General features: G+C 34.4%; 2 protein-coding genes across 6 annotated transcripts in view; one reads left to right on the top strand and one right to left on the bottom strand.

The window, feature by feature from the left end:
- The window catches only part of RIF1 (replication timing regulatory factor 1), a 51,485-nt gene extending 30,620 nt beyond the window's left edge, over window positions 1–20,865 (top strand). For 3 of the 5 annotated variants that reach the window (XM_029225305.1, XM_029225306.1, XM_029225302.1), the window contains 15 exons: window positions 4,213–4,477; window positions 5,616–5,658; window positions 6,184–6,386; window positions 6,942–7,041; window positions 8,176–8,295; window positions 9,718–9,869; window positions 10,251–10,331; window positions 10,413–10,467; window positions 10,840–14,070; window positions 16,181–16,327; window positions 16,637–16,714; window positions 16,804–16,919; window positions 17,441–17,594; window positions 19,417–19,525; window positions 20,009–20,865. In XM_029225305.1, coding sequence (XP_029081138.1) covers window positions 4,213–4,477; window positions 5,616–5,658; window positions 6,184–6,386; window positions 6,942–7,041; window positions 8,176–8,295; window positions 9,718–9,869; window positions 10,251–10,331; window positions 10,413–10,467; window positions 10,840–14,070; window positions 16,181–16,327; window positions 16,637–16,714; window positions 16,804–16,919; window positions 17,441–17,594; window positions 19,417–19,525; window positions 20,009–20,223 — 5,069 coding nt within the window. In that variant the 3' untranslated portion in view covers window positions 20,224–20,865. The remainder of the gene's footprint in view (window positions 1–4,212; window positions 4,478–5,615; window positions 5,659–6,183; window positions 6,387–6,941; window positions 7,042–8,175; window positions 8,296–9,717; window positions 9,870–10,250; window positions 10,332–10,412; window positions 10,468–10,839; window positions 14,071–16,180; window positions 16,328–16,636; window positions 16,715–16,803; window positions 16,920–17,440; window positions 17,595–19,416; window positions 19,526–20,008) is intronic. The other 2 variants (XM_029225304.1, XM_029225303.1) reach the window with 2 other exon arrangements.
- Window positions 2,377–3,756, bottom strand: LOC114896848 (signal recognition particle 14 kDa protein-like). The gene is made up of 2 exons (XM_029225307.1): window positions 3,535–3,756; window positions 2,377–3,393 (listed from the first exon to the last, which is right to left on the bottom strand). Exons 1-2 carry the CDS (start codon window positions 3,629–3,631, stop codon window positions 3,161–3,163), a joined length of 330 nt encoding a protein of 109 aa, XP_029081140.1. The 5' UTR covers window positions 3,632–3,756; the 3' UTR covers window positions 2,377–3,160.
- Window positions 20,866–27,192: the final 6,327 nt, after the last annotated feature.

Here is a 27,192-nt window from a genome sequence, read left to right as displayed (position 1 = left end):
AGTTTTTGGGTTTTTTGGGGGGTGTTTCGGTTTTAAATAGTAATGTAGAGAAAGATGTTATGTGACTAAAGTGTATTACAGGTCAGAGCATCCCAGCCTTGATGCCACAGAAATGGATGTGCTTGGATTTTTTGTTTTTAATCTCAGCCCCCTTTTGGGCTGAGCAACACTTAATCTGATTACCTCTTAGTCCAAAAAATAAAATTCTCTAAATATCTTAACTATAACAGTTATATAACAGATGATAATCAGAAATTATTTTGTAAGCCACCAAAGTTTGATAAGGCGAGACGATGAGCTCCAGGTGGACATAATTTTACCTATTTTGTTACTTCTGAAAAATTAGAATTAACTGAATATCCATTCTATCCATCATCTGTAAACCCAGAATTAGAAGTCTTTTGTCTTCATTCCTTGTCTTGCAAGAGGTGTTCTTGCTGTTTAAATTTATGGAAACTAGGGGAGATTTCTAAAAGCTGCCAGCAAAAGTTGAGGAGGAGAGGAAACAAAAATTAGAACTAGTTGAAAGAAAATTATTATTATTCATAAATATGCATAAGGATCACTTTGAGAGTTTTTGGATAACTTTTATTTTGTAATTTGTTTTAGAGAAACATTGCAAAAGTTATACACAGACACTAAACTTTTTTTTTTTTTTAATGTTGAGCCTTCTTTTAATTTATTTTTATTTTTGGCTGTGTTGGGTCTTTGTTTCTATACAAGGGCTTTCTCTAGTTGTGGCAAGCGGGGGCCACTCTTCATCGCGGTGCGTGGGCCTCTCACTGTCGTGGCCTCTCTTGTTGCGGAGCGTCTCCAGACGTGCAGGCTCAGTAGTTGTGGCTCACGGGCCTAGTTGCTCCGCGGCATGTGGGATCTTCTCAGACCAGGGCTCGAACCCGTGTCCCCTGCATTAGCAGGCAGATTCTCAACCACTGTGCCACCAGGGAAGCCCAGCACTAAACATTCTTTACTCAGATTCCTCAGTTATCAGTTGATTGCTTTTGTCTTATTATTTTCATCCCCCACTCCCCTTTATACTTTTTATTTTTATTTCCTGGAACCATTTCAAAGTACTTGTAGACAAGTCTTTGATCTAGAACATTTCCCAAGTCTTGTCTTTCACGACCTTTAAAAGTGAAGAGTACAGGGCTTCCCTGGTGCAGTGGTTAAGAATCCGCCTGCCAATGCAGGGGACACGGGTTCGAGCCCTGGTCTGGGAAGATGCCCATGCGCCACAACTACTGAGCCTGCGCTCTAGAGCCCGTGCTCCACAACAAGAGAAGCCACTGCAGTGAGAGGCCTGCACACTGCAACAGAGAGTAGCCCCTGCTCATCACAACTAGAGAAAGCCTGTGTGCAGCAATGAAGACCCAAGGCAACCAAAAATAAATAAATAAAATAAATAAATTAATTTTTTTTAATTAATCTTTTTTTTAAAAAAGCAAAGAATACAAATAAAGTTACTTTCTGAGTGTCTCTCAATTGGGCTCTGTCAGTATTTCCTCAAGATTAGATTGAGATTTCATTTCTTCACTGGGATACTACAGAAGTATATTTTTCAGTGCATTATGTCAACAGGCACACAAGTCAGTTTGTCCCATTGCTAATGATGTTACTAACATTTACTATTTGGTTAAGATGGTATCTGCCAGGTTTTCCACTGTAAAGTTAATTAGTAAATACTTATAATTAATAAGTTAATGTTTTGTGGCAGGTACTTTGAGACTGTGTAAATATCTTGTTAACCCAGCATACTTTTACCCATGAGTTTTTCAGCCACTGATGCTTCTTGCTTAAAACACTATGATGTTTCCCAAAGTGGTAGTTCATGTTGTTTCATTTAATTACGTTACTTTGTATCAAGGAGTTTATCTCCTTTGCTTTAATTACATTAATTCTAAAAGCTGTCCCCATTTTAATTATTTATCTCATTATGTTCCCATAATAAACCATTCTACAATTATTTATCAAGCCACTAAGCACCAGACACTTACAGGTGCAAGTGACATCCTAATGTAAGATATAGCTTCCTTTGTCCCCTATTTATTTTGTTTTTATCAGCATGGATTTCTGTTACTCAGTAGGCTATAATTTATTTCTATTAAAATTTAATGTTCTTGTTGGCGTCTATTAACCTTTTCATATGTTTCCATTATTCTTTGAGAACTTTGACATAAGATGTTTATATTTTTCCCTGCCTCAGCCTGGAACTAGCCATATCTCCAAGAAATATGGTTCCTTTTAGCTGAGAATGGCATTTAAAAACCAAAATCTGTTCATTGCTATTAAGGTGTCACTGCTTCTGGATCTGTGAGTGGACAGAGGTGGGAAATACATTGGTGTGTTTGTGAACTACACAGTTATGTTTCTCTAGAATTACTTTCAGTTATTTTCTCATATCGTAAGGTTTATTCTAGTCTTGGATATCCCTTTTCTCTATTTACCTGCCTCAGCATATATACTGTTTGATCAGTCTCTTGTATGTAACTGCTCCCCTGACTACGGGCTGTCTTCAGCCTCAACATACTAGGCAAGAATTTCTGGGTGGCCTTTCCAATTTAAATTATTCATGTATGGAAAACTGATTCTAGGGAAGAAGGTTGACTTCTTTCAGTAGCAACACTTGTTTTTCATTTCACCACATGATATTTTTAATTAATAAGCATTAGAGTTTTCTCTTAAATCTGAGATATCTTAACCTTAAAAGAATGGATTCTTTGAGGGAAACAAAGGTAATTTTGGAATAGGTACGATTTTCTTGAAAGACATAATGGGTTTATCCCTGGAGAGAGATGGAGTCTAAGAAGGGTGCAAAGGAAAGTTGGACAGATACATCTTTTTCTTTCTTTTTTTTTTTTACTGATATATACAGGTTAAATGATACAGTGCTCTTCACAGACGGCTACAGAGACGGTAAACTATTATCCAGAAACATACAATCATACAACACAGACCACTTAGCCAGATATAAAATAAACTGGCTTCTTGTAACTACCCTGTAAACACTGCAGCCCTTCTTCCATCCAAAAATGACCCTAATCTCACATGAAAACAGTTATTGTAGAGGAATCAGAAACCCAGCTTTGTGGCCAAAAGTAAAAACCAAAGGAAAAATAGCAATTCAGTGGTTAACTGGTGAAAGCAGGAAACCTGGTGCCCTTCACTGCGCTGCTTTGCTCTTCTTACTCTTGCTCTTGTTGTCCCTCTTTTTCAGCCCATCCATGTTAGCTCTCAATAGGTTTGAATAAGCCATCTGAAACTTATTCACTTCTTTGGAGCTCACCACAGTGCTGATCTTTTTCCGATCAGTAGCTCTTAACAGACACTTGTTGTCTGAGGGCTCAAAGCCCTCCGCAGAACCCTTCCTTGGAATGGGTTTAGTTCGACCATCATCAGGTGGAGGAAGGTACGGGAAGGCGGGGGACGCGCGGCAGACAGACTCTGCCTGTGGCGCCCAGTCACTGGGCACCCGGGCCGGGGCATCGCTCGGCCTCCCAGCTCCCTTCCGGCCTTGCTGCATCCACGGCTGCTTACACTTCTTCAGGGTGATGAACACGCTGCCCGACAACCGGCACTTCTGGAAGAGCCTGGTCAGCTCCATCAGGAACTGCTCACTTTCCAGCAGCACCATCCTGGCACTGCCAGATCTGCTCCGTCAGCATTAAGTCCCAAGCCGTTGGAGATACATCTTTTTCTTTAAATCTAGGCTTTTTCCCTTGTATTATTTCTGAGGATTTGGATCTCTGACTTGTTCAGTATTAATTTGTGGGGTTTAGTGTACTATAGATGAGCCAGGAAGCAATGATTCTAAGGGAAATCTTGTTTCTTATTTTTAAAATGGACTTTAAACTTTTAATTTTGGAGCACAGCTTATATAATTTAGTGTTTTCTTACAAATTAGTTGTTGAAATTCTGAGACTATAAAATAAAAATTTTAATGCATTTAAAAATTCCTTAGAGAAAATAGAGTCATTTTTGTGGAATTCTTATTCTAGCTCTGCCAGTTTTCCCTTATCTCTGATTCTCTTTTAGAGATAATGTTGTAGTGATGTTTATCCACTAATGGTATTTCATTTTAAGATTTGTGGGTATCACTCTACAGAAACACATGTATTAGATGTAGATGTCATGTAAACATGAGACATAAATTGTAAATATGAACAGTGACACTTGAACACACTTGAGTTTTTAATAAGTTTAATTTTATCCTAGCACCACAGAGACCTTCAGATTGGTCCAAAAAGAAGAAGGAGCCCTTGGGAAAATTGGCTTCTTTATTTAAACTTATTGTGAGAGTGATCTGTTCTTTCCACACTCTGAGCCTCAAGGAAGTACATTCTGATACTCTCCTCGCTATTGGCAACTCAATCACCAGCATTCTTTCCAATGTACTTGGACATATTTCTTTGCCTTCTATGATCCGAAAAATATTTGCAACTTTAACAAGACCTCTGGCATTATTTTACGAAAACTCAAAGTAAGTATTTTGGCTTAATAACTTTGAATTAAACATATATAACTAGATTTAGGTAGCAAACGTTTATTGTTTTCATATCAGCTTTGTTGTTAAAGATCTTAATCTTTAAAGTTTAGTGGAAAGGGTAATATATGAAACTATGCTTTTGTTAAAAAGATAGCTCAAGTAATAAATAAGTATGAGGTAGAAATTGGAAGTCACTTTATTTTTCATGATTAATCCAACCCTCTTTTTACTTTAGTGCATGTCTTTTCAGAACTGTTAATACAAAAAGCATACCTCTTAAATGTATGATATATATGACTTGACATACTGCTTTGCAGTTCAGTATTATATATGGTATGCACTTAGTATATTGGATGCATCTTGCATCATACACCTAAGAGTCTCATTGTTTTTAAGGTCTGCGTAGGGCTTCATGAAACTTTACCCAATTTCCTGTTGGCGGACATATGTTTTCTAGTCTTTTTCCTTATAACTAACAATATCACATTTGAACGTATGTGTACATAAATCATTTGCCACTAAATAGCAGAACAGGGCCCTAAAATTGAAATGGTTGGTTCAAAGGGTATATGCATTTAAATTTCTGAATTACCCTCCAGAAGTTTGTATTAATTTACATTACCTTTTACATTTGAACCAAAGAAAGCAGTGCCTAAAAAACAACATGAAAAAACCCCAAGTAACATACTCGAAAGAAGCATTTTGGAAGAATTCATTAATGTTCTTTATAGCAAGGTTGTGTGGTTCAGTTATAATACAGCTTGTCTTTCATAAATTCACAGAGAAACCTTTAGGAACAGATTTTATAAACTACAAAATAGAACTCCAAATCCATTAAGTTTTTGCAAATCTTTTTTAGTCCTTAAGCTTCATCAAAAATAATAATGCTTTTTAAAAAGCATGGAAACAAGTGACTGGTATTAATACTTCGAGGTCTATTCCAGATGTTTTTCTTTAACTCCTATTTTAAAGACAGGTTTGTTTCATGTTTAAATGTTTGCAGTTTGACAATTTTTGTTAGGTCTTGGGGCACCTTTGTATATCACTACAAGTGTCTCATTTTTTTTGGGCTGCATTATATTTCTAGGTTTAATGTTCTAAAATATAAATGGTACTCTGTTTTTCTTCATAGGTTTGATGAAGTTCCTAAAGTATATAGTTGTATGAACAACAAGGTAAAAATAGACATTGTCCATAAAATACACTTTCATGAAGAAAAATTTTAGGATTTAAATAATTGTCTTCCTTAAATATAATTTTGCTGATTTTTTTTTAAAGGGTCATTATTACACCTTAATTTTAATGAACTTTTAGTAACAAGACGTGGATATAATCAAAGGGTAGTTTTTTAAAGGAAGATTTAATATTGCTTTAAATTCATATAACTCATCTCCTGTCTCATCCCTTTATATATGAAAGTAATTGGTTCCAAGGTTTTTATAGGTAAAACTTATAATTTATGTGAAAACATAATTTTTTCTGTTAATGGAGAATAAGCTTGAATTCAAGCTGTTGTATCGATAAAGTAAGTTCTTGCCTATAAAGAGTGTTATATATTGAAGGTGATGGGAGCTTTAAAAAAAAATTGAAATAACAGCATGTTCTGTGAGTTTAATTTAGTATGCTTTGTGCTTTTATTTTTTCTGTTTGAAAAGTAACATTTCTAAGTGTTATCCTAATGAACTTTTTCTTTTTCCTAGTTAGAAAAGCTACTAGGAGAAATTATTGCTTGTCTACACGTCAGCTACACTGGGACTTATGACAGTGAACTTCTTGAACAGATCTCGCCATTATTATGCATAGTATTTTCACACAAGAATAAACAGATTAGAAAACAAAGTGCTCAGTTCTGGAATGCCACATTTGCTAAAGTGACGATGTTGATTTATCCTGAGGAGTTAAAGTATGCTAACAACAAAACTCTTTTATACAGTTACTCTGTTCTGATTATGTATTGACATTTTGGTTTTAACCAAATAAAATTTCCTTATGAGGAATCATTGCAGAGGATTTCTTAGTTGAAATATTATTATTTGGAGTACATGGTGATTATTAAAATTATCTGGCCCTTTGCTTTGGTCCTTAGAGTAACCTTAGTTTTAGGAACATAAAAAGCAATTTCAGATTATCCTTAACAAAAGAAATTTCCAGCAAAAGGCAGGAAATTGATGGCTGTTAAATCTAAGTGACATGTACTTAATGTAACAGTCTACTTTTGCTCAAAATTTTATGATTAAAATTTGGAAAACTTTTTAAAGAAGAAAATTCAGAAACTGAAGAGTTTAGTGAAAAATTCAAATATTGTCTGTAATTTCTCCCAGTTTTATGTATGTGGAGTAAAAAACAGTCTTTAAGTTGGCTGTATTTTGCCACTTTAAAATTATAATTAAAGTGTTCTTGTTAATGTGTCATCAGTACTGCTTACTTAAGGCATATATATTTATGTATTTTTTTGAAGACCAATACTAAAACAAGCCAAACAAAAATCTCTGCTTCTGTTGCCTGGTTTGGAAAATGTTGAAATTATTGAGGAATCCAGTGGACCATATTCAGATACAGTAAGTTGGGGGGGGGGCGTTGTTTACTTTTGCTTGATGTTTGAGTAGTTCTTTTATTGCGTTTCAGTGTAGTTTTAAAAAGGACAAAAGCTTAGAATGTTTTACTGAAGTGATAAACAAGTAAAACCTGAACAGAAGTGTTCCGTAACAGTTTTCCATAAAGTTAGTTGTGTGGCCTAGAAAACTTAAGGGCAGTCAGTTTCACCATGGAGTCTCTTTTAAATAATCTCTGGTTCTTGTTCATTAATGATCTTTTTTATTTAACTATGGCACCTCGTATATTGTTTTGCAAAGGTTGGAATTATTGAAATATATGGTTAAATGTTGCTTTATATAAACTGGGAATACTAGTTACTAATGCCTATGTAAGCAAGAGCTACACTTCATTTTCTCATTTCTTTGCATTGAATCTCATTCATTCTGCCAGAGAAACACATCCTTGATATCACATTATCCATTTGGACCAAGGTTACTTTGGCTAATAGTACTTGATTACTGTCTAAAGATTAAGGAATAAAGATAGAAGCACTATATATATACTCATCAGGTAGAACACCCTTAGGCACTTTTTTCCTATTCAACAACAAATGGAGTCTCACTATTTTTTGTTTAGAACCTTAAGAGAAAAAGTGTTATAGCTAGCTAAATGCTCTTACTTAGTTTTGGTTTTTGGGTAAAATAAAAATTCTTATCAGATAATTATCTAGACTTGTTTAGACTCCTTCAGTGTAATTTGGCCTGAAAAAGCCATATATTCTGTTGGGAGGGACCTGATAGTATTTTCTGTCATGTATGTTTTATTGTTTAAAGTTTTATGGCTTTGGTTTTTCTTTTAAAACAATTTCCAGTAATAAGAGGGGTATTTGAGTTCAATAATTCGATTCATTTTTATAGTGTTTATTTGATATAGCTTATTTTCAGGATGCAAAACAACTATTGCTATATAAGTTGGAGACAACAAATCTTTGCTGTTACTGCATTAGACAGTGGCTTTCTTTGACATGATCTTAGTAGATATGAATAGTCAAAAGAAATTTGAAATGAGTATTGATTAGACTGTAATTATCAAAATGTGAAAAGGATAAATAAAAAACATTTGCACATAATGAAATTGTTTTACTTTTACAAAAACAGACAGAAAATTCACAGTTAAATATGAAGATAAGTGGCATGGAAAGAACCTCAAGTGGAAAAAGAGATTCTTTTTTGGCACAAACAAAGGATACAAAAGACAATATGAAACCACCAGCTAAAGTATGTTTTTCAAAGTGTATTTAATAGAACTTTTAAAATTAAAGTATGTGGTAGCTTGCAAATATACAACTTCTGATTGGAAGAAAAACCTGTTAAACACTAAATAAAAGATGGGATTGTAGGGAAATAGTAAAGTGTGGCCTGGGAAGACTATTAAGATGGCATGGTAACCTAGAAGCCTTGGGAGATGATTACTTCTTAGTAAAGTTAAGTCTGCATAACACTGAGCATTTGTTTAGTATAGTTACTCAAGGCAGCAGCCCCCTTGAGATGGAATGAAACTAAATAAGATTAACTATAACATAGGTAGCATGAAAGGAGAATGTTTTAGAACTTCTGTTATTGAATAGGAAGAGAATGCATCCGCAAGACATCTGTTGTAAGCTCATATATAAAACTAAATATCTAGTAGCTAGTGACCAATTAACCAATTTTCAGATAATAATTCTTCTTCCAGGACCTCCAGTAAAGGAGTGTTCTGGAATCTTGAGACCATGGCCCTGGCAAAATGAAAGAAATACGTTATTTTTAAAGAATAACTTTGACACAGTCTTGTAGCAACTGAAAAGTAGAATGAAAACAACTGTGCTGAAAATTTGTAAAAATGACATTATGGTACCAATATTATTGGTATGTAGGACATATTATTTTGGCACCTTTTACTTAATTTGAGTAGTTTGTGCTTCAACTTGAAACTGCAGATATACTTTCCTCCTGCCAAAACACTTGATTTCTGTGTGTTGGCCTGAAAAACATTTGCCCATGCTTTTTTGGTAAGCACACATTTGCCTACATTTTTTTTTTAAAAGGAAATGGAGATCCATTGTTTGTTTTTTTAATAAATTTATATATTTTATTTATTTATTTTTGGCTGCATTGGGTCTTCACTGCTGCACGCTGGCTTTCTCTAGTTGCAGCGAGCGGGGGCTACTCTTTGTTGTGGTGCGTGGCCTTCTCATTGCGGTGGCTTCTCGTTGCAGAGCACAGGCTCTAGGCACATGGGCTTCAGTAGTTGTGGCACGTGGGCTCAGTAGTTGTGGCTTGCGGGCTCCAGAGCACAGGCCTCAGTAGTTGTGGTGCACGGGCTTAGTTGCTCCGTGGCATGTGGAATCTTCCTGGACCAGGGCTCAAACCTGTGTCCCCTGCATTGGCAGGTGGATTCTTAACCACTGTGCCACCAGGGAAGTCCTTGCCTACTTTTTAAAGAGGTATAATAATTTTTATTTTCTGAGTATTTAGTAGAGGCAGAGTGAAAGTTAAGGACATGGTACTAATTGTTATTAACCAGGAATATTGTATGAGTTTGAACTTCGAACTTCCTAGTCATTATCAAAAACCTTTATCAGAGTGCCTGAAGAGAGATTGAAGTATTGGAAAATAATTTGGAAACTCAAAATGCGCATTAACGTTTTCAATTTGCAGTTGAAACTAGAGTCTTCAACTCCAAAAGCAAAGAGTGAAATGCCTTTGGAAGAAGAAAAGTCTACTGACTTTGTGTTTATACCTCCAGACGGAAAAGAAACAAAGGAAAGGATACTAACTGAACACCAGAAAGAAGTACTCAAAACAAAGAGGTTTGTAGTACTTTTATCTTGAATAGAGTATTCCATATTTACATTTAGATTTCATGCGGCAAACCATAATTTTGAGTTTATAACTAAGATACTGTGTATTCTGTGCTGCTATATTTTAAGTGTCAAAAAGATAGACTGCATAACTATATTTCATAATGTATAAGGCTGCCTTGAAATGCGCTAAATGTTTCTGAACAATTCCTTTATTGAGGTATGGGAGGAAAAGGTAGGGGAGATGGTTTCATGGAAAATCTGGAAAATAAGCATTTAAACCTTGATTTTATATTATTCTTAAAATGTAACTAGATGTAGAATTGTAAGTTTAATTTCTAGTTGTAGGAATATCAGATATTGAAGTTGCTTATAAAAAATCCTTTTCAGGTGTGATATTCCTGCCATGTATAATAATCTGGATGTTTCACAAGATACTTTATTTTCTCAGTATGGTCAGGAAGAGTCTATGTAAGTATGGAAGTTGTTGAAGTAACTGGTTTTCTAATTTTTAATTAACAGTATTCTAATTTATGCAGTTATTTATTTCAGGGAAATTCCTACTTTAACTGAAAAATCCAAGGAAGATTCCAAGATGATATTTAAGGTATATTTGGTATTTCATATTTTGGGGTTTTTAGAATCACCCTTCCATTATTATGGAGTCTCTTATATTAATGTTAAGATTTATTGTATAATCTCTTAACTTTCCTTAGCAGACTTTAGCAGAATTATAGTCATTATATGTGTGGGTCTGCATCTGTGTGTGAGTGCATGTGTGTTTAAATGTATTTGGCTTTATTGAATACTTACAATTGGAAACATAAATTAATGGGCATCTACCATCACCTTTGGAAAATTTGCAAAATATTGAAAGTCACATTGCCCTTTGAATTACTAAAGCTTTACACAAAAATTTCCCCAGAAAGTCAGACTTGTTTGCTGGTTAATCTATATGTATATGTACATTTCTGTGCAGGAGGAACAAAAGGAGAGTGACATTGTCATTCCTCAACATGTCATGGAAAACTGTGGTATGGATGAACACCTTGAAAAGGCTTCCCTTTCGAATAATGAGTGTGGTTCTATTGAGGAAACCAATCCAGAAATACTGAGCAGTAATGATGCCAGAAAAAAGGCTTTAATTGTATCAAAGAAGACGCCAACTGAATGTGCATCTAGTACAGAAAATACATTTGGTGTCAGCAGTAGCTCGGTTTCTAATGCCACTATTTCTGGAACTCCTCCCCCACAGCCTACAAGTCGAAGGCAATCCTTTATTACTTTGGAGAAGTTTGATGGCTCAGAAAATAGACCCTTTAGTCCATCCCCCTTGAATAATATGTCATCAGCTGTTATAGTGAAAAATAATCAGGAAGGCACGGCTAAAACAGATAATCCACCAAAAGCAAAGAAAAAAGAAGTGGCTCTTTCAAAATCTGACTCTGCAAAAACAGTGCATGGGATTAAGAGATCAGTCCGAAGGTTGAGTAAGCCTGAACCAATAGGGAATAAAAAGTCTAAGCCCTTGATGAGATCTGATCAGGAGAAAAGTACTCGGGAATCTGTTGATGGCATGGTAGCCTTAGAAAATAACCCACCTGGTTTGCTTAATCAAACAGAATGTGCATTAGATAATCAGGTTCATCTCTCTGAGTCTTCAGTGGAGTATGAGGATACGATGCTTAAACCAACAATAGAAAATACTATACTATTAGAAAACAGTACTGTAGAGGAGAAAACCTTAGAAATTAATTTGGAATCCAAAGAAAACACACCCCCAGCCATAATAACAACAGATCAAACAGCAAATGAGGATAGTCATGTTCAGATAACTCCAAATCATAAAACCCTTAGACGATCTTTAAGGCGACGTTCAGAAACAGCAGAGCCAACCACTGATAGCCAAGATAAAGAAAATAATCAAAAAAGGGAAAGACGTAAGGAAGAAGAAAAGACACTGCAGAGGAGTCCATTGCATGTAAAAGATGATGTTTTACCTAAGCAAAAATTGATTTCTGAACAAACTGTACAGGAAAATTTAATTGAGAAAGGAAATAATTTACATGAGAAGACTTTAGGGGAAACCAGCGCTAATGCTGAAATCGATGAAAATAGAAGAAAGCCAGATCTTGAGACTACTAAATCTGAGGGAGATGGTGCCCAGGACATTGCAGATAAATCCTCTGAGATAACAGTAAGGGGACGAACACGGTATCAAACAAGAAGAGCATCCCAGGGTTTACTTTCCAGCATTGAAAACTCAGAATCTGATAGTTCTGAGGCAAAAGAAGAAGGTTCTAAAAAGAAAAGATCTGGAAAATGGAAAAACAAAAGCAATGACAGTGTTGACATTGAAGATCAAGAAGAGAAAATGGTAAAACAGGAATGTATAAAGGTTGAAAGTCAGACACATGATTATAAAGGGAATTCTGAAGTAGACAAAGATACAAAATCTCAGATCTGTGAAAAAGAAGAAAGTAATACTGTAACTCTTCAAGATTCTACAATATCTTCAGAATTATTACAAGTTTCTGGTGATGTATCAAATATTTATGAGGGAAAAAGTAAAACTAACAAATGTGCAGAACATTCCTTTTCAAATCCTTCTGTACCAGAATCAAATCTAAGGACTAGAAATGCCAATAAAAAATTGCATAAGCGAGATTCTCTAGAAAATAGTGTGGGTGAATCCTCAAAAACAGAAACATCAGACATTTCTTTGCTTTCTGAGAAAACTCTTCAAACACTTGAATGCCAACACAAGAGAAGTAAGAGGGTGAGGAGATCTAAAGGTTGTGATTGCTGTGGAGAAAAATCACAACCTCAGGAAAAGTCATTCATTGGGTTAAAGAATACAGAGAATTATGATGTAAAAGTCAGCGAAACAAAAAAGACAGATGTGCAGACACCTGTAACTATATCAGAAACTTCTAAAGCTGATCTGTATTCAGAAGTAAAACTTTTAGATGAGCATCATAGTGTGAATTTTCATTTGGATCTCAAGGAGGAGAATGATACTATTAATGATTCATTAATTATATCTGAAACTGAGTTGAAAGAAAATACTATTCAAGACTTTCTTCCTTCTGAAATGGTAAATTTTAAAGAAGAAACTTGTGATAGGGATTCTGAGGTAGCAATATCTCTTGAAAGCCAGGAGCCATCTAATAAAAAATGTAAAACTATTGACCCATGTTTGGGTGACTTCAAAGATATTTCACTGGAATGTTTAACTTTGGAGACCAAAGAAGAAAAGCCAGAGGCTATCCCCAAAAAGGAATTGAGTATTATAGAGAAGCTTGTTAATGTTGAAGCAAATGCAGAATTGAATCCAGGAGAAGTAGATGCTATGGAATTGAATGCAGAAAATGATAAATCTGAAGCTAGCTTCTCTAAACAAAAGAGTGTCAAAACTGATACTTCAGAGGAAGAGTTAACAGAGAAAAACAGTCAAAGTACGGATGCACCTGAAGAACTCAGTGCTGATGAAGCAGTAGCTGTGGAATTTAATTCAGGTATTGGTCATTCTGATAATACCGCACCTGTAAAAGTGAGTGCTCAGTTAGAGATTTCTGAACAAATAGCAGTTGGGGAACTAGACAGAGGAAGTGATGAATCTGATCCAGGCTCATCTGGAGAAATGAATGCTGAAATGGGAAATTGTGAAGAAACAGTGATTGGTGAGGTGACTACTGAAACTGACCGTGTCAATGAAACAGAGGATGAGGACTTAACTACCAAAGCCTCTAAGCCTATAGAAGCTGAAACAAAGAGATTGAATGTAGAAATCAATAGTTTTGTTCCCAACACACTTGAGATGAGCTCTGAAGAAGGAAAGGTTGACTGTAATAAAACTGAAACAAATATTGAACCTAATAAATTTGAGGAAACAAAATTAGGTGACAGTCAGATGGTAGCGGGAAATGATGGAATTTTACCGCAAGTTCACCATATTTCAGAGAAAGTGGAGGAGACACCACAACCTCTGACAGCTGAAACAGCTGTTTCTGAACTGGTATCAGAAGACAATAATACATCTCCTCAAAAATTAAAGGATGTTGATCCTTTACTCATGTCAGCAAATGACAGTCCTAGTGGCATGCACACACGCTGTGTCTGGTCTCCTTTGGCTTCTCCATCCACCAGCATTTTAAAGAGAGGACTAAAAAGACCCCAAGAAGATGAAAGCTCATCACCTGTTCACAAGGTAGGGGGATTGAGGCTGAATATTAATGAGTCCATGTTTAATTGGAATATTTTGGCCATATGGTGATACCTGGTGAATGACAGAATATTAGGTTTATATGACCATTCATTTTGAACATTTACCATGGTGGCTAGGGAAAAGGGCAGGTAGAAGGAAAGGTTGAGAAAGACTGAAGCCCTTTAAATTTATTTTATTTATTTATTTATTTAATTTATTGCTTGCTTGCTGCGTTGGGTCTTTGTTGCTTCCCATGGGCTATGTCTCGTTGTGGTGAGCGGGGGCTACTCTTGGTTGCAGTGCATGGGCTTCTCTCTCTGGTGGCTTCTCTTGTGTGGAGCACGGGTTCTAGGCCTAGCAGGCTTCAGTAGTTGTGGCACGTGGGCTCAGTAGTTGTGGCTTGCAGGCTCTAGAGCGCAGGCTCAGTAGTTGTGACGCACGGGCTTAGTTGCTCCGTTGTATGTGGGATCTTCCTGGACCAGGGCTTGAACCCGTGTCTGCTGCGTTGGCAGGCGGATTCTTAACCACTGCACCACCAGGGAAGTCCCTGAAGCCCTTTAGATATTCCTTTATTTCAGGGCACTAAGCTACAGATCTTCATAGAACCATCACCATTGTTCACTTTTTGAAAACTTTAGATAATCTCTCATGGTGATTTTTTTTCTGCTCTTCGTATCATAATATATGAGGAAACACTTAGAAACTGATAAAGTAGCTTTAGTTGGCACTTACTATGTACTAGGACATTATGCTGTTTCACATTTAAGTATTTATATAAGCTTATTTTCACACCTTGTCTAATTAAAAAGAAAAAAAATCTTTTTAGGCTGTGCCTTCATTAATTTCTGGATATGATTTCATTTGTAATTATTTTGTTTATGTCCCCATTTTCTTCACTAAAGTTTATCTACTTTGGTTTGTAAACATATGGATTACCTATGTATCTGTTTTAACCCTGGCCCTGTGACTTGCACATAATTTGTTGAATAAATACAATTTAAAAAGGAAAAGTTGCATGTGCTTACATAACTTGACCTCTCTATCAAAGTAGATGTTTTGAAAAAGTACAATGTAGGCATTCCTTAACTTAATTTTGAAACTGAACCTACCGTTTACTGTAGAATACATGTGTTTATGTATACAAACGTGTATATATAAATATAATTATACTGGCACTTAATTTTGCCTTTAGTCAGCACATTTTGAAGACTTCCCCAAGATATACTGAAAATTCTCATATTGAGAATTCAGAGATTAGTTCTTGGGAAGACTTAACACCACTTGAGGTTTTTTCAGTTTGGTCTTGGTTTGCTTTTGTTTTGAGGCTCTTACTATTATTATTTTTTAAGTTTAAATAGGCCATAAGGTAAAATGCATTTGATTTCTTCAGTATACTTTAGATTGTTAATATCAGTTAACTAGTCATGTTTTGTTTCATAGTAGCTCATTTAATTTTTATTTAGGCAACAGTACAACATACAGTAGTTTTCTGTAGCAGATATGTACAAAATCTGCCCAGTCTTTTGGGAATCAAGACCAGGAGGCATTTATATACATATTTAATGGTTTAAGTGCTCTGTTGTGTGCTTAGATAGCTGAATGAGTGATGAATAAAGAGTTTAGAAGAGGCCAAAATGACTTCAAGCTGGGCTAAGAAAGACAAAAAAAGCCACCCAATTGCTGACTCTTGGACCCTCAAAAAGTTAAGAACTGAGCTTAGTAAGATATACCAGAGGCCAGTTAGTACTGTCTCTGCCTCTTTACGTTGTTCTTTACAGTCCATAGTAAGCCTGTAAGGTTAATAGAATTTGATTATACAATTTTAACTGTCACATGCAATTTCATTAAGTTTCTGCTGTTATCCTTCTTTCACTCTCCTTGTTGCTGTATTATGCAGTTTAGACTATAGATAATTGGAATGACCCTTGGTCTTGAGTAATATCTGTGAAAGCAGTCACCAGGAAGAGCTACAACTATGTGCAGTTGGCTTCTAGTGAAATAAATTAAGCTTCACATTCTGTTTTTGGCTAACCTTATAATGAGAATTTACAGTGTTGTGTTTTTTTTTTTAACTTTTAATTTTGTTAAATAAAAACATGACCTATGTTTTCAGGTTCGCCGTGTCTCCTTTGCAGATCCTATATACCAGGCAGGATTGGCAGATGACATTGATAGGCGATGCTCTATTGTTAGGTGCCATTCTTCAAATAGTTCTCCCGTAGTAAAAAGTGTTAAAACTTCACCTACTGCGCAATCTAAGGTAAGCTGTAGGCTTTAAAAAATACACATGCAGACAGAATTGTGTTGGGTAATTTGTCTTAAAATTAACTAAGACACAAAACTTATTTGGTTTGGTTTATTGTTCTTTTGTCTGCTTACTTGGTAAGCAGACAAGAGGTGGTAAGAGGCAATGATGATCCAGCAAGTCATTGATCCAGTAATACTGTTACATTTTACATTTTCTGAAAATTTTAAGACATTACTGCAGGCTTAAGTTGTGAAAATAGAGTTGTAAACTTTACAGTTATCTAGGGTTCTGAGTTTTTTTTTTCTCCTTTCTTCTATCTAGCATAATACTACTTCAGCCAAAGGATTTCTGTCCCCAGGATCACGTAGCCCTAAATTTAAGAGCTCAAAGAAGTGTTTAGTAAGAAGTGCTTTAGTTTTCATGCAACTTTATATTTTCATGTTCAGTCAGGTGACCTCTATTTAACAGCTTTTGAAATTTATTCTAAGATTGCAGAAATGGTTAAGGAATCTGTGCCATGCCCAACAGAAAGTGTCTACCCTGCTTTGGTGAACTGTGTAGCACCAGTTGACATCATTTTACCTCAGATTACGTCCAACATGTGGTAAGTGGTTATTTAGGCTTCTGGCTTATACCTAGAGATGCCACTTACTTAAGAGGGATATTTAAATGATCAAGGTTCTCATGTTTAGAATTGATTTATATGTACTTTCACACACTTTGTTTTAGAAATGAATGAAAATGCAGCTGGGAAGATGGGTGAGATATGGCAATAATAGAAGCATTGATCATAATACAGTAATGGCTAAGATAATTGTGTGCTTAATATTTGCCAGGTTTTGCATACATTATCTTATTTAATCCTAATATAAATACTATAAGGAGTATAATTAGTTCCACTTTATAAGATGTTTGTAAAGGTTAGTCTTGCTTAAGCCAGGTATACACATCAGATTCAAATTTTAAAGTAAATGCACGTATGCCTGTCCTCAGAGTGGGCTAGGTGGGTCTGTATAAATTCAGTTATGATTGAGCTTAAATCAGGAAATTCAATTGGGTAGGCCCTTACAAACAGAATAAATATAAAACTATATGACATTTTTCCTGTTTCTGTCATCTCTTTAGGGCAAGAGGACTGGGACAACTCATTAGAGCCAAGAATATAAAAACAATTGGTGATTTGAGTACTCTTACAGCATCTGAAATAAAAACTCTTCCTATCCGTTCTCCAAAAGTCTCTAATGTAAAAAAGGCTCTCAGAGTATATCATGAGCAGCAGGTAAAAACTTTGATGTTAGTCATAACATCATGTATAAATAAATGATCGAGCAATACAGTTACAGAAGTTTGCATTTAAACTATTCTTGCTTAAAAAGCTCATTTTATATGATGCCTTATCTTCCCTTCCCCTGCAGTTAAGAGTAACTTAAAAGATTCATTTATAATTCCATAGATTTGCTCATTTTGTACTGTTGTGTATAATACCTCTTTATTCTTTGAATTCTATTTTCCTACCCTCTTATCTCTTTTATTTCCACCAAATAGGTGATTGGTTTCATGGCTACCATTTCTAAAACCTAGATGTTCAAATCTAAACATTTACAAAAATCTTGTGTATTTGTAGTTAACAGTATTTTGATTTTGATATCCAACACAATTGTGGCCAATTTTTTTTACTTGTTCTTCCTATCAACTTTTAACACAAACATTTTAGGTCATGGACATTTCTCAAGATTCTTATGAAAGCCAAGATGCTTTTGCCATATAAAAATGTATCAATATATGGAAAATTTTGTGTATCATTTCAGAAGAATTCACAGGCTCTCCTGAAACCCATTTAGAAACCCTTTATGTATTCATTGATACTATGCAAAACTGTGAATATATGAAAAATAGGGTTTGTTAAGGGTGAAAGCTGGTGTTCTATTAGAATTTCTGGGACTGGAGTTTGCAGACTACTGAAGACTTCTGCTGTATTCGTGAAAGTCCTTGATTTACTATTAATTTTACTTGATCTTTAAAAACATTTAACCAGTGGGGAAAAAAAGAACTATTAGTAATTTTCAGTCTGATAGCTGAAGCATTTCAACTGCTTTATTGAGATCCAGCCACATACCATAAAAGTCACCCACCCAAAACACACAATTAAGTGGTTTTTTAGTATATTCACAAAGTTACACAACCCTCACCAAGACCTAAATTTAGAACATTTGTTATTACCCTGGAAAAAAAACCCCTGTACTCATTAGCAGTCACTCTGCATTTTCACCCCCAAGGCAACCACTAATCTTTGTCTCTGTAGTTTTGCCTATTGTGGACATTCCTTAAAAGTGGAGTCATATAACCTGTAGTCTTTTGTGAATGACGTCTTTAACTGAGCATAGTGTTTTCAAGGTTCACAGGTATTAGTACTTCATTCCTTTTTATGGTTAAATAATATCCCATTCTATGGCTATACAACGTTTTGGTTATCCATTCATCACTTGATGAACATTTGGGTTGTTTACACACTTTCCTATTATGAATATGCTATTAGGTACATTCATATACAAGTTTTTGTGTGGACATAACATTCTTTATTTCTCTTGGGTATATATGTAGGAATCTAATTGCTTGGTCATATGGTAACTCTAACGTTCTGAAATTAGTATTTTCTCAATCAACAATCAGTAAGCCCTGGGAATACCTTTGAAAATTGTGTTCTTAAATTTTAAAAAAAGAAGTCCATATATTATTTAAGCTTGGAAATCTTTGCCTTAGATTTGCTTTTCCCCTGTTTCTGAACCTGGGGAATATAGTGTAGTTTTTCATGGCTACCATTTGCAATAATTCTTGACAAGTCCATTAGGAAATATTATAAACCCCATAACCACCTCTTTGAAAAAACAGTGCTATGTAATGCTATTTTTGTGTGTTGTTAGTAGAACATGGGTTCTTAGCAGTATTAGCTAAGCTTATCATGTAATGGGCTGTGAAACATAGTATGTCAGATTGTTTTCCAGCATTAGTGGTCCTGTTACTATTAGTCCTGTTAAAAATTACTTTCAATTTGTTGCTTTTGTTTTTTTTTTTTTTTTACTGGTCTGAATGTATAAATCAAGGTGAAGTCTCGTGGACTAGAAGAGATTCCAGTTTTTGATATTTCCGAAAAAACAGTAAATGTAATGGAAAATAAATCTGTTTCTCCTGATGAAGAAAGACTTGCCTCAGGTATATTTTAGCAAAGTGGGACAATTTTATAAGATCAGCTGACTTTCTTGAAGAAGTATTTTGTTATTGTTCTTTTAGTTTTAATTTGACCATGCCCTGTGAATTAGACAAGTATTTTTTTGTGTAATAGTTGCCAAGTGTGTGAAAAAGTAACTGATACGACTTGAAGTATGTCTAGTTGCTTTTTCTCTAATTGTCAACTTCTGCTCTATCAAGGCCTCAAATGAGGATATAAACTATAAACATTTGCATTCCAGTTATGTTGTTCATAAAAATGAAGTAGTCATGATTTCTGTAATGGCACAGAATAAGCTATGGTAATTTTTCTGTTGCCTATTCTCTTGACCTTGAGCAGGTATACCTCAGCCTGCATTCTTAATTTGAAACCTGGGCACTTAAATTTTTATTACCTTAAAAGGAGAGAGATAGAATTTAAGATTTATCTGGAATAGATTTAATTGTGCTTTTTTTCCTTTCTTTTAGATTTAATTGATCCTGTTGCTTTAGAGACTCCGTTATCTAAAAATCTTGTGGCCCAGATTAGTGCACTTGCTCTTCAACTAGATTCAGAAGATCTCCATAATTATTCAGGAAGCCAGCTATTTGAAATGCATGAGAAACTTGGTAGCATGGCAAACTCTATAATTAAAAATCTGCAGTCACGTTGGAGGTCACCAGCCCATGAAAATTCTATTTAGTGTTTTAAGAGAAAATTGAAGTATAAAAAAAAAAAATCACTGGATTTGTTGATTCATAAAGTAAGTTCTGAAATATAGCACAATTTCAGACTGAATGTTTGCAAAGTTGGTAACATTTCAGACGCTGAAGGGCAATATCTTATTAAGTTCAGTTTTGTTAGTGAGATCATTTTTTCCTGTATAACATGTTTTCTTGGCTGCTATGCGTAGTTTTTCCAAAAATTTAAATATTGAAATGTGAAAGCAAAAACTAAATAGCATACATTTTATTTCACTTATGCGTATTTTAATGGAACATTTTATGTAATATACCTGTTCTCAGTAAGTAAAAATGAAAAATTTTATTTGAACTTTTTGCTGAACTGATAAGGTATTTATACTTGATTTTCTTTTTTAAAATTTCTATTTGTTGTGCCTGAGGTTTAAGAAATTTGTTCTTGGTAAAACACCCCAAATGACATGCAAGAGAATCTTTTGGAATGCTCTTCGCAGACATCAACGTTATTTGGACAAGAAAATACTTATATTTCAAGAAAAATATTGAAAGTTTCAACTTTTGGGGTTAAATATTAAAGCAGAATTTATTAAAATTCCATTCATTTGCGTTAGCAAATATTTGTTCAGCAGCATTTGCCTGTGAAAATATACTTATGAGACATATAATATTCATTTTAAAATGCACGACTATTTGTACATTATGTATAGATTAAGTTTTTAATTTATAAATTTCAGTCTTCGTTAATTGCATGAGTTTTTTTCTGCAGCTTCTTGTGAATACCTTTGTTTTGTTTAATAGAAACATAATTTTGTATATATTGAATACTGAGATATCAGTATGGATGGTAGAAGTGCTTCATGGGCTTGCTGCAGATGTTTGTAGGATTCTGTCTCTACAAATAAAACAACAAATAGTTTTGTACTTAGTTAATAGTGTTAGTTAAAACATGAGTTTATTTTCTAAAGTAGCCAGAAAGAGTAAAGTAATAGAAATGAGAAAGTGTTACATGACAACTTGGCCATTCATTCCCATAACTTTCCCCTGCAACCCCCATCCCTTTTGGTTTAGAAGAGGGTATCAGCCACTAGAAAGCGTGCCTCATTACATTTCTCTTTAATGGGGATTTAGCTTGAGTATTTTCATTATAACTTGGACCATAAGGAATCTAGAGTTTATCTGCTCTTTTTAACTATACCTAAAGCAAACTTGGGAGAAATTTGAAACTGTTCATTCAAAATATTTATGTTTTACCGAGTAAAAAAGTAGGGTGTATGTAATTAAACCATTTGTAGATTTTTTACCAACTGGTATTAGTGCCTGACTTTCCCATATTTGTTTCATCTTTTTAACAGTGAGAGTATTTCATTTGTTTTCGAAATAGAATGAGCGAGTGATCTTCTCAGTTTCAGACTTATTCAGAACTAACCCTTACTTGAAAAGGCACACATTCTTCAGCAACTTATAGAAAGTTTAATCCTTGTGTCTTGGTTAGCTTTACATTCAGAAAGGGGCTGCCACCCATTCACAGTAAAAGTTGGTTTTTCTTTAATAATAAATCCATTATCAGTACATCGCAAATATTTTAGGGTCTAAGTGTGATATTTATATGCTGAGGATGATTTTAAAAGAAATTCTGGGACCACTAAACTGAGGATTGTAGCTTGAAGAAATAACTAATGAAAAATTAGGAATTTTTTTAAACATTTATAATTGTGGTTTAAATTGTCTATCATTTATTTCCCAAATTGTATTTGACAGTAAAGAGGCATATATGTTTTTGCAAACATGTGTAAGAAGGGATGTGTACGTGTGTTGAGAGGAGTCAGAATTAGCTCATTTCATGACTTCGTATCTTAATATTTGTGTGAACTAAACTTACTTGCTGGTGGAATGAAGTTCTTGGGAAGGTGAACAGTATAGCAGAAAATGTGACCAAAATGATTACCGTTTACTTAAATCACTGAGTTTGATGCAAGCACAGATTTTAATTTTAAAACATTGTGGTTTAATAAGGATATATTTTTAAATATTTGAGGGCAAAAACCAGTTTGCTAAGTGTTCGTTGTTGATATAGTTATAAGTGTGTATGTGAGGCACCTTATTTTCAATTTTCTTGCCTTAAAATTTTCTGCAAATTTTTTCCTGAGTGATTCCGGAAGAGCTGAAAGCATTAATATTCCTTGATCAGCTCCAGTGTGTGTTGTTTCACTATTAAAGTGAAATCAGTTTTTTCAGATAATTCCTAATGGTTAATAAAACATGGCAAACGTTACTGAGAACACTCAAATGTGATTTCTTATTTTATGTATTTATAAAGAATCTAGTTGAATGCAGAGCCATAGTATAATTTTCCATGTTCCAAAATGTATTTCATAGTGGATTTAAATTTCCATTATTTCAGTGAGCCCATTATTAAAGATGCTCTGCTGTTTGAACAAGTTCGAAAGCCATTGTTGAATAGTGGAGAGCTTTTGCTCAAGTAATTATGCAGTAGGATAATACAGTCAAAAATAAGATTGAAATGTGAACTTTATAAGTATGGTAACCCTGACATTGCCCATGATTCTTTCTTTCTGTGCAGCTTGGTGTAGTAGTCAGGGATTCTGTTACATATTTAAGAATCATAAAAATGTCAAGAAAGTTGGGTTATATCTTGCCTTAAATAAAGGTGGCAGGACAGGAAACAAAAGTTTGGAAAAATGGGAGGAGTATGTGGAAAACATACAAGTAGAGTTTTGTTTTTAAAGGAATGAGTAAAAATAAGTGCTGTTTCAAAGGCAGGCTTAGTTGAAATTTACCAAAAATACGAGTTACAGTGTCACATTTTTCTCTTAATGCCATTCCTTCCAACTTTGACTTTATAATCCACTAAGAAAAGCCTAGATTCCATCTCATATTCTTCATAATTGATTTGCAGGGAGATAATTTGTGAGCTAGGCTTGGAGGCCATAAAATAGCAGTTGTTAATAATTATTAGGCTAATACTTGAGTCAGGGGAGTTAGCTGCTTGCTCATTAGTTCAGCACAAGACCATTTTATCCCTAAGCCATTGGAAAGGTCTTGTACGTTGTATACAAACATTAGAGTGAAGTTCTGACTCTTAACATAGTACTTCTCAAACTTGCATGTATTTGTAAAAATGCAAATTCTGATTCAGTAGGTCTGTGATGGGGGCCTAATAGTTCATTTCTAACAATTCCCATGTGATCCATACAAATGCTGATGTGGACTGCATTTGTGGTCGTAGGCATAAGAGGCTTCAAGATCTAAATTAGGTTTTGGTATCCCAAGCAGATTTAAGTCCTTAGAATTATTGCCACAGAAGATAAAAGCTAGTCTTTTTTAAAGAAACTTTTTCAAATGTCTGAATTGAGGATTCAGATTGGTCTTGAAGGCTTCAAATTACAGTACAAAAATTTAAATAAAATTGTAAAAGGTAGAATTTTGCCTCATTTGGAGCCTTTTAAATATGGAAGATAAATATGTTATAAAGAACCTTATTAAGTAGTTTGGACAATGTGGAGTCTTACGAGTATATGTGAATTATGTTCTGATTTTTTTGTTAATATAAAGGTAAATTTTCACAATATTAGAGGTGCATTTAGAAGGCAAGATTTCATTTAGAGACTAAGTTATGGGACTTCATTATTTCATTAATAAACCTTGAAAACAGACTACCCCTAACTAAGTTTAATTTGGCAGTAAAGTTAGCAGTGCTGTAGTAAGTCAATTCTGACAAATGTGCCTTATAATCATTTTACTGAAGACCTCTGGTGACTGCTGCGACATTACATGGTTAAAACTTGCTGTTTTGTTGTAAAATGGAGTTGAAAGAGTTGAATAATCTGATTTTCCAAAATGAGTTTTTCTTGGCATTCTGTTAAGATGTTATATTTCCTTCATATTTAAATACTTTTATTGTAAGAGCTGCCCTCATCCAAAGCACTTAAGGAAATGTCGCCAGAAGTTAAGTAATGGGTTTTAAAAATAGATTATCAATCTGTGATAGATAACTCAATCTGTGAAACAAATCTGGTCTTTGTGGTTTCTCATGGCCCAATTAATGATATGTCTATTATATGCCAGGTTTTGTATATTGCTTCTTGAAAGTATCCATTAAAATCTGAGTCATTTGGATTTGAAGATCTATAGATAATAGAGTAGTAGTCTGATATAATTATGAGTGTCTACTTAGTTCTTAGAGTAGAATATTAAATTTTACAATGTGGTCTTTACCGTTTTTTTCTTCATATGCCAATCCTTTCACCAAAGAACAGTTAAAACCAAGTGCCGAACTGTAAATGCTTACTCCCCTGAAATATACCATTAGAACAAAAGATAACCTCTCTCTTTACATGTGAGTATAAAATTAAAGACAGTATTTTAAATTGATGTCACATGGAAGAAGAAAACCTACATAGCTTTTGGTCTTCTACTTGTAGTAGAGGGAACAATATCTTTACACTACAGTGAACCATTTTATAGCTGGATGAAACTAAGCTTATCAGATGGCAGACTTATATGCTGATAGAAATTGATGCACTGATAAATGATAAAATGAAGAGAAAGGGAAAGAAAAATTGAGCTGAAATAGTAATAAAGCAATTAGGGCATTAAGTATAGAGACAAACAGTTCTGTGTATTTTGAAAATAACTGGCAGCCAGTGGTCCCTGAGTTATCCTATACATAATACAGTACCATAATTAATGTTCATAAAGCCCTTGAATAATTATTTAGAAATACATTATTATTTAATACTCTGACCCCCCCATCAGTAAATAATTTCCAACAAAAGACAGTGTTACTCCTTAGATGGAAAAGCTGCATATAACTAGAAGGTTCACTTTCAAAATAAAATGTCATGGAACCGAAAATGGAATGTATAACAGCTATTTTGATACTTAACTAATAGTTAACAGGGGTCTGAGGAATTTTTAATTTTTATGGAATGGAAATTTTCTAATAGAAGAATGGAATTAAGAATCGATTTTGAGTATAGGAAACGAAAGACGGCAGTTTTGCCTAGTAAGTTTAAAGAGTAGAGGTTGACAAACTACAACCTGCCGCCTCTTTTTTACATCTGATGAGCTAAGAGTGGTTTTTACGTTTTCTAAATGGTTGAAAAAATCAAAATAATAGTATTTTGTGGCACATGAAAATATATAAAATTAAAATTGTATTGTTTGTAAATAAGGTTTTACTGGGACACGGTCATGCTTATCTACATATTTGGCTGCTTTCCAGCTACAGTGGTAGAATTGAGTAGTCTGAAGGACTGTGGTGGCTTGTAATATCAAACATACTGTCTGACACTTCAAACATACTACTATCTGACACTTTACATAAAGTGTGCCAGTCCTTGACATAAGGGAGAGATTTGTGCATACATGGCAGTTTGGCTACTTCTGGCTGGCAGGATAGGAATATTAATTTAATTTCTATTGCCATTATTTAGATTTTATTTTATAAAATGGGTTCCCCTGATTCCATTTATATCTTACCATCGCTCAAATACACATATACTAGGAGATGCTAGTATTTTTTACGTACGCCTTTTTCTCCCAAACCCTTAAAGCATTGTTCTGTGTTTGCCATGGATATTAAGGGACCTGATGTGTGAAGGAAAGGCATCTGGCACTAATTGGTTAAATCACACCTGTAAAACAATTGGGGCTTTGGGGAGTTTGCTTTCTGTGTTGTTGAGTAATGGATCGCTTTCAATATAAACACTACCTCCTGTGGATAGACTTGACTAATGTGCACTTAGAAAAGGACTGAGAGAAGCCAAATCAGTCATTTATTAGCCCTGTAATATTTTTGTTTTCATCACTTGATAAACTCTAAGAGAGCTTAGTTTTACATTCAGAAAGTATTTATATTTGATAAGTCAAATGATGTAAGTTGAAACTTCACAGAAGTACCTGTTCATTCCTCAATTGACTGTACTAGTAGATGGGAAAATAAGGGTGCAGTCAGTTTTGTTTGTGTAATGCTTTATACAACGTTTGAAGCAGGTAGACCTGTACTAAAATTGTATTTTCAGGTTCATTATGACTGAGTGGAGGGAGGGAGAATCTGTGTCTGATCCACAGTAAAACTTTCATAATCTGTTGAGAGTTGACTGTTACCACTTGCCAATTGAAACTGGACATAGAAACATTTTTAAAGAAATGCACTTTAATCTTAAATAAAACAAACAAAAAAAATTATGGTACTTGCTGTTCTTTGGTTTTTGTTTTTTTATTTTTGTGTTTCAGTGAGGCCTCCTGAAATGAATGAGAATAACATAATCCAGATACCAACCTAAAAGTGAGCATTGTATTCCTCCACGAGCACATGAACCATTCATATTCTTCCCCTCTTTTATGGCCTATTTTTAACCGTAGAGGATCTCTCTTTTATTCATAGTCTTATGGGTTCCACACACTTCTAAATCCATTTTTTTTTTAAATTGAAGTATAGTTGATTTACAATATTGTGCTAGTTTCAGGTATACAGTGAAGTGGTTCAGTTATATATATGTTTTTCAGGTTATTTCCATTATAGGTTATTACAAGATATTGAATATTATTCCCTGTGTTACACAGTAAATCCTTGTTGCATATCTATTTTATGTATAGTAGAGTTTATCTCTTAATCCCATACTTCTAATTTATTCCTCTTTCTCCCTCCCTGTCCCCTTTGTTAACCGTAAGTTTGTTTTCTATGCCTGTGAGTCTCTTTCTGCTTTGTATAAAGATTCATTTGTATTATTTTATAGATTGTGCATATGTGATACAATACTTGTCTTTCTCTCCGTATATTTTCTGTGTCCATCCATGTTGTTGCAAAGGTCAATATTTCGTTCTTTTTTATGGCTAATATTCCATTGTGTGTGTGAGATCTTATATATATATATATATATATATATATATATATATATCTCACATCTTAAACTAATTGTCTGTTGATGGGCATTTGGGTTGTTTCT

The sequence above is a fragment of the Monodon monoceros genome, unplaced genomic scaffold, assembly GCF_005190385.1.
Source record: "Monodon monoceros isolate NGI ecotype Baffin Bay Population unplaced genomic scaffold, NGI_Narwhal_1 Super_Scaffold_16, whole genome shotgun sequence".
Classification (NCBI taxonomy): Eukaryota; Metazoa; Chordata; class Mammalia; order Artiodactyla; family Monodontidae; genus Monodon; species Monodon monoceros.
Note: the sequence above shows the minus strand (reverse complement) of the source record. Positions and strands in the feature narration are given on the sequence as shown.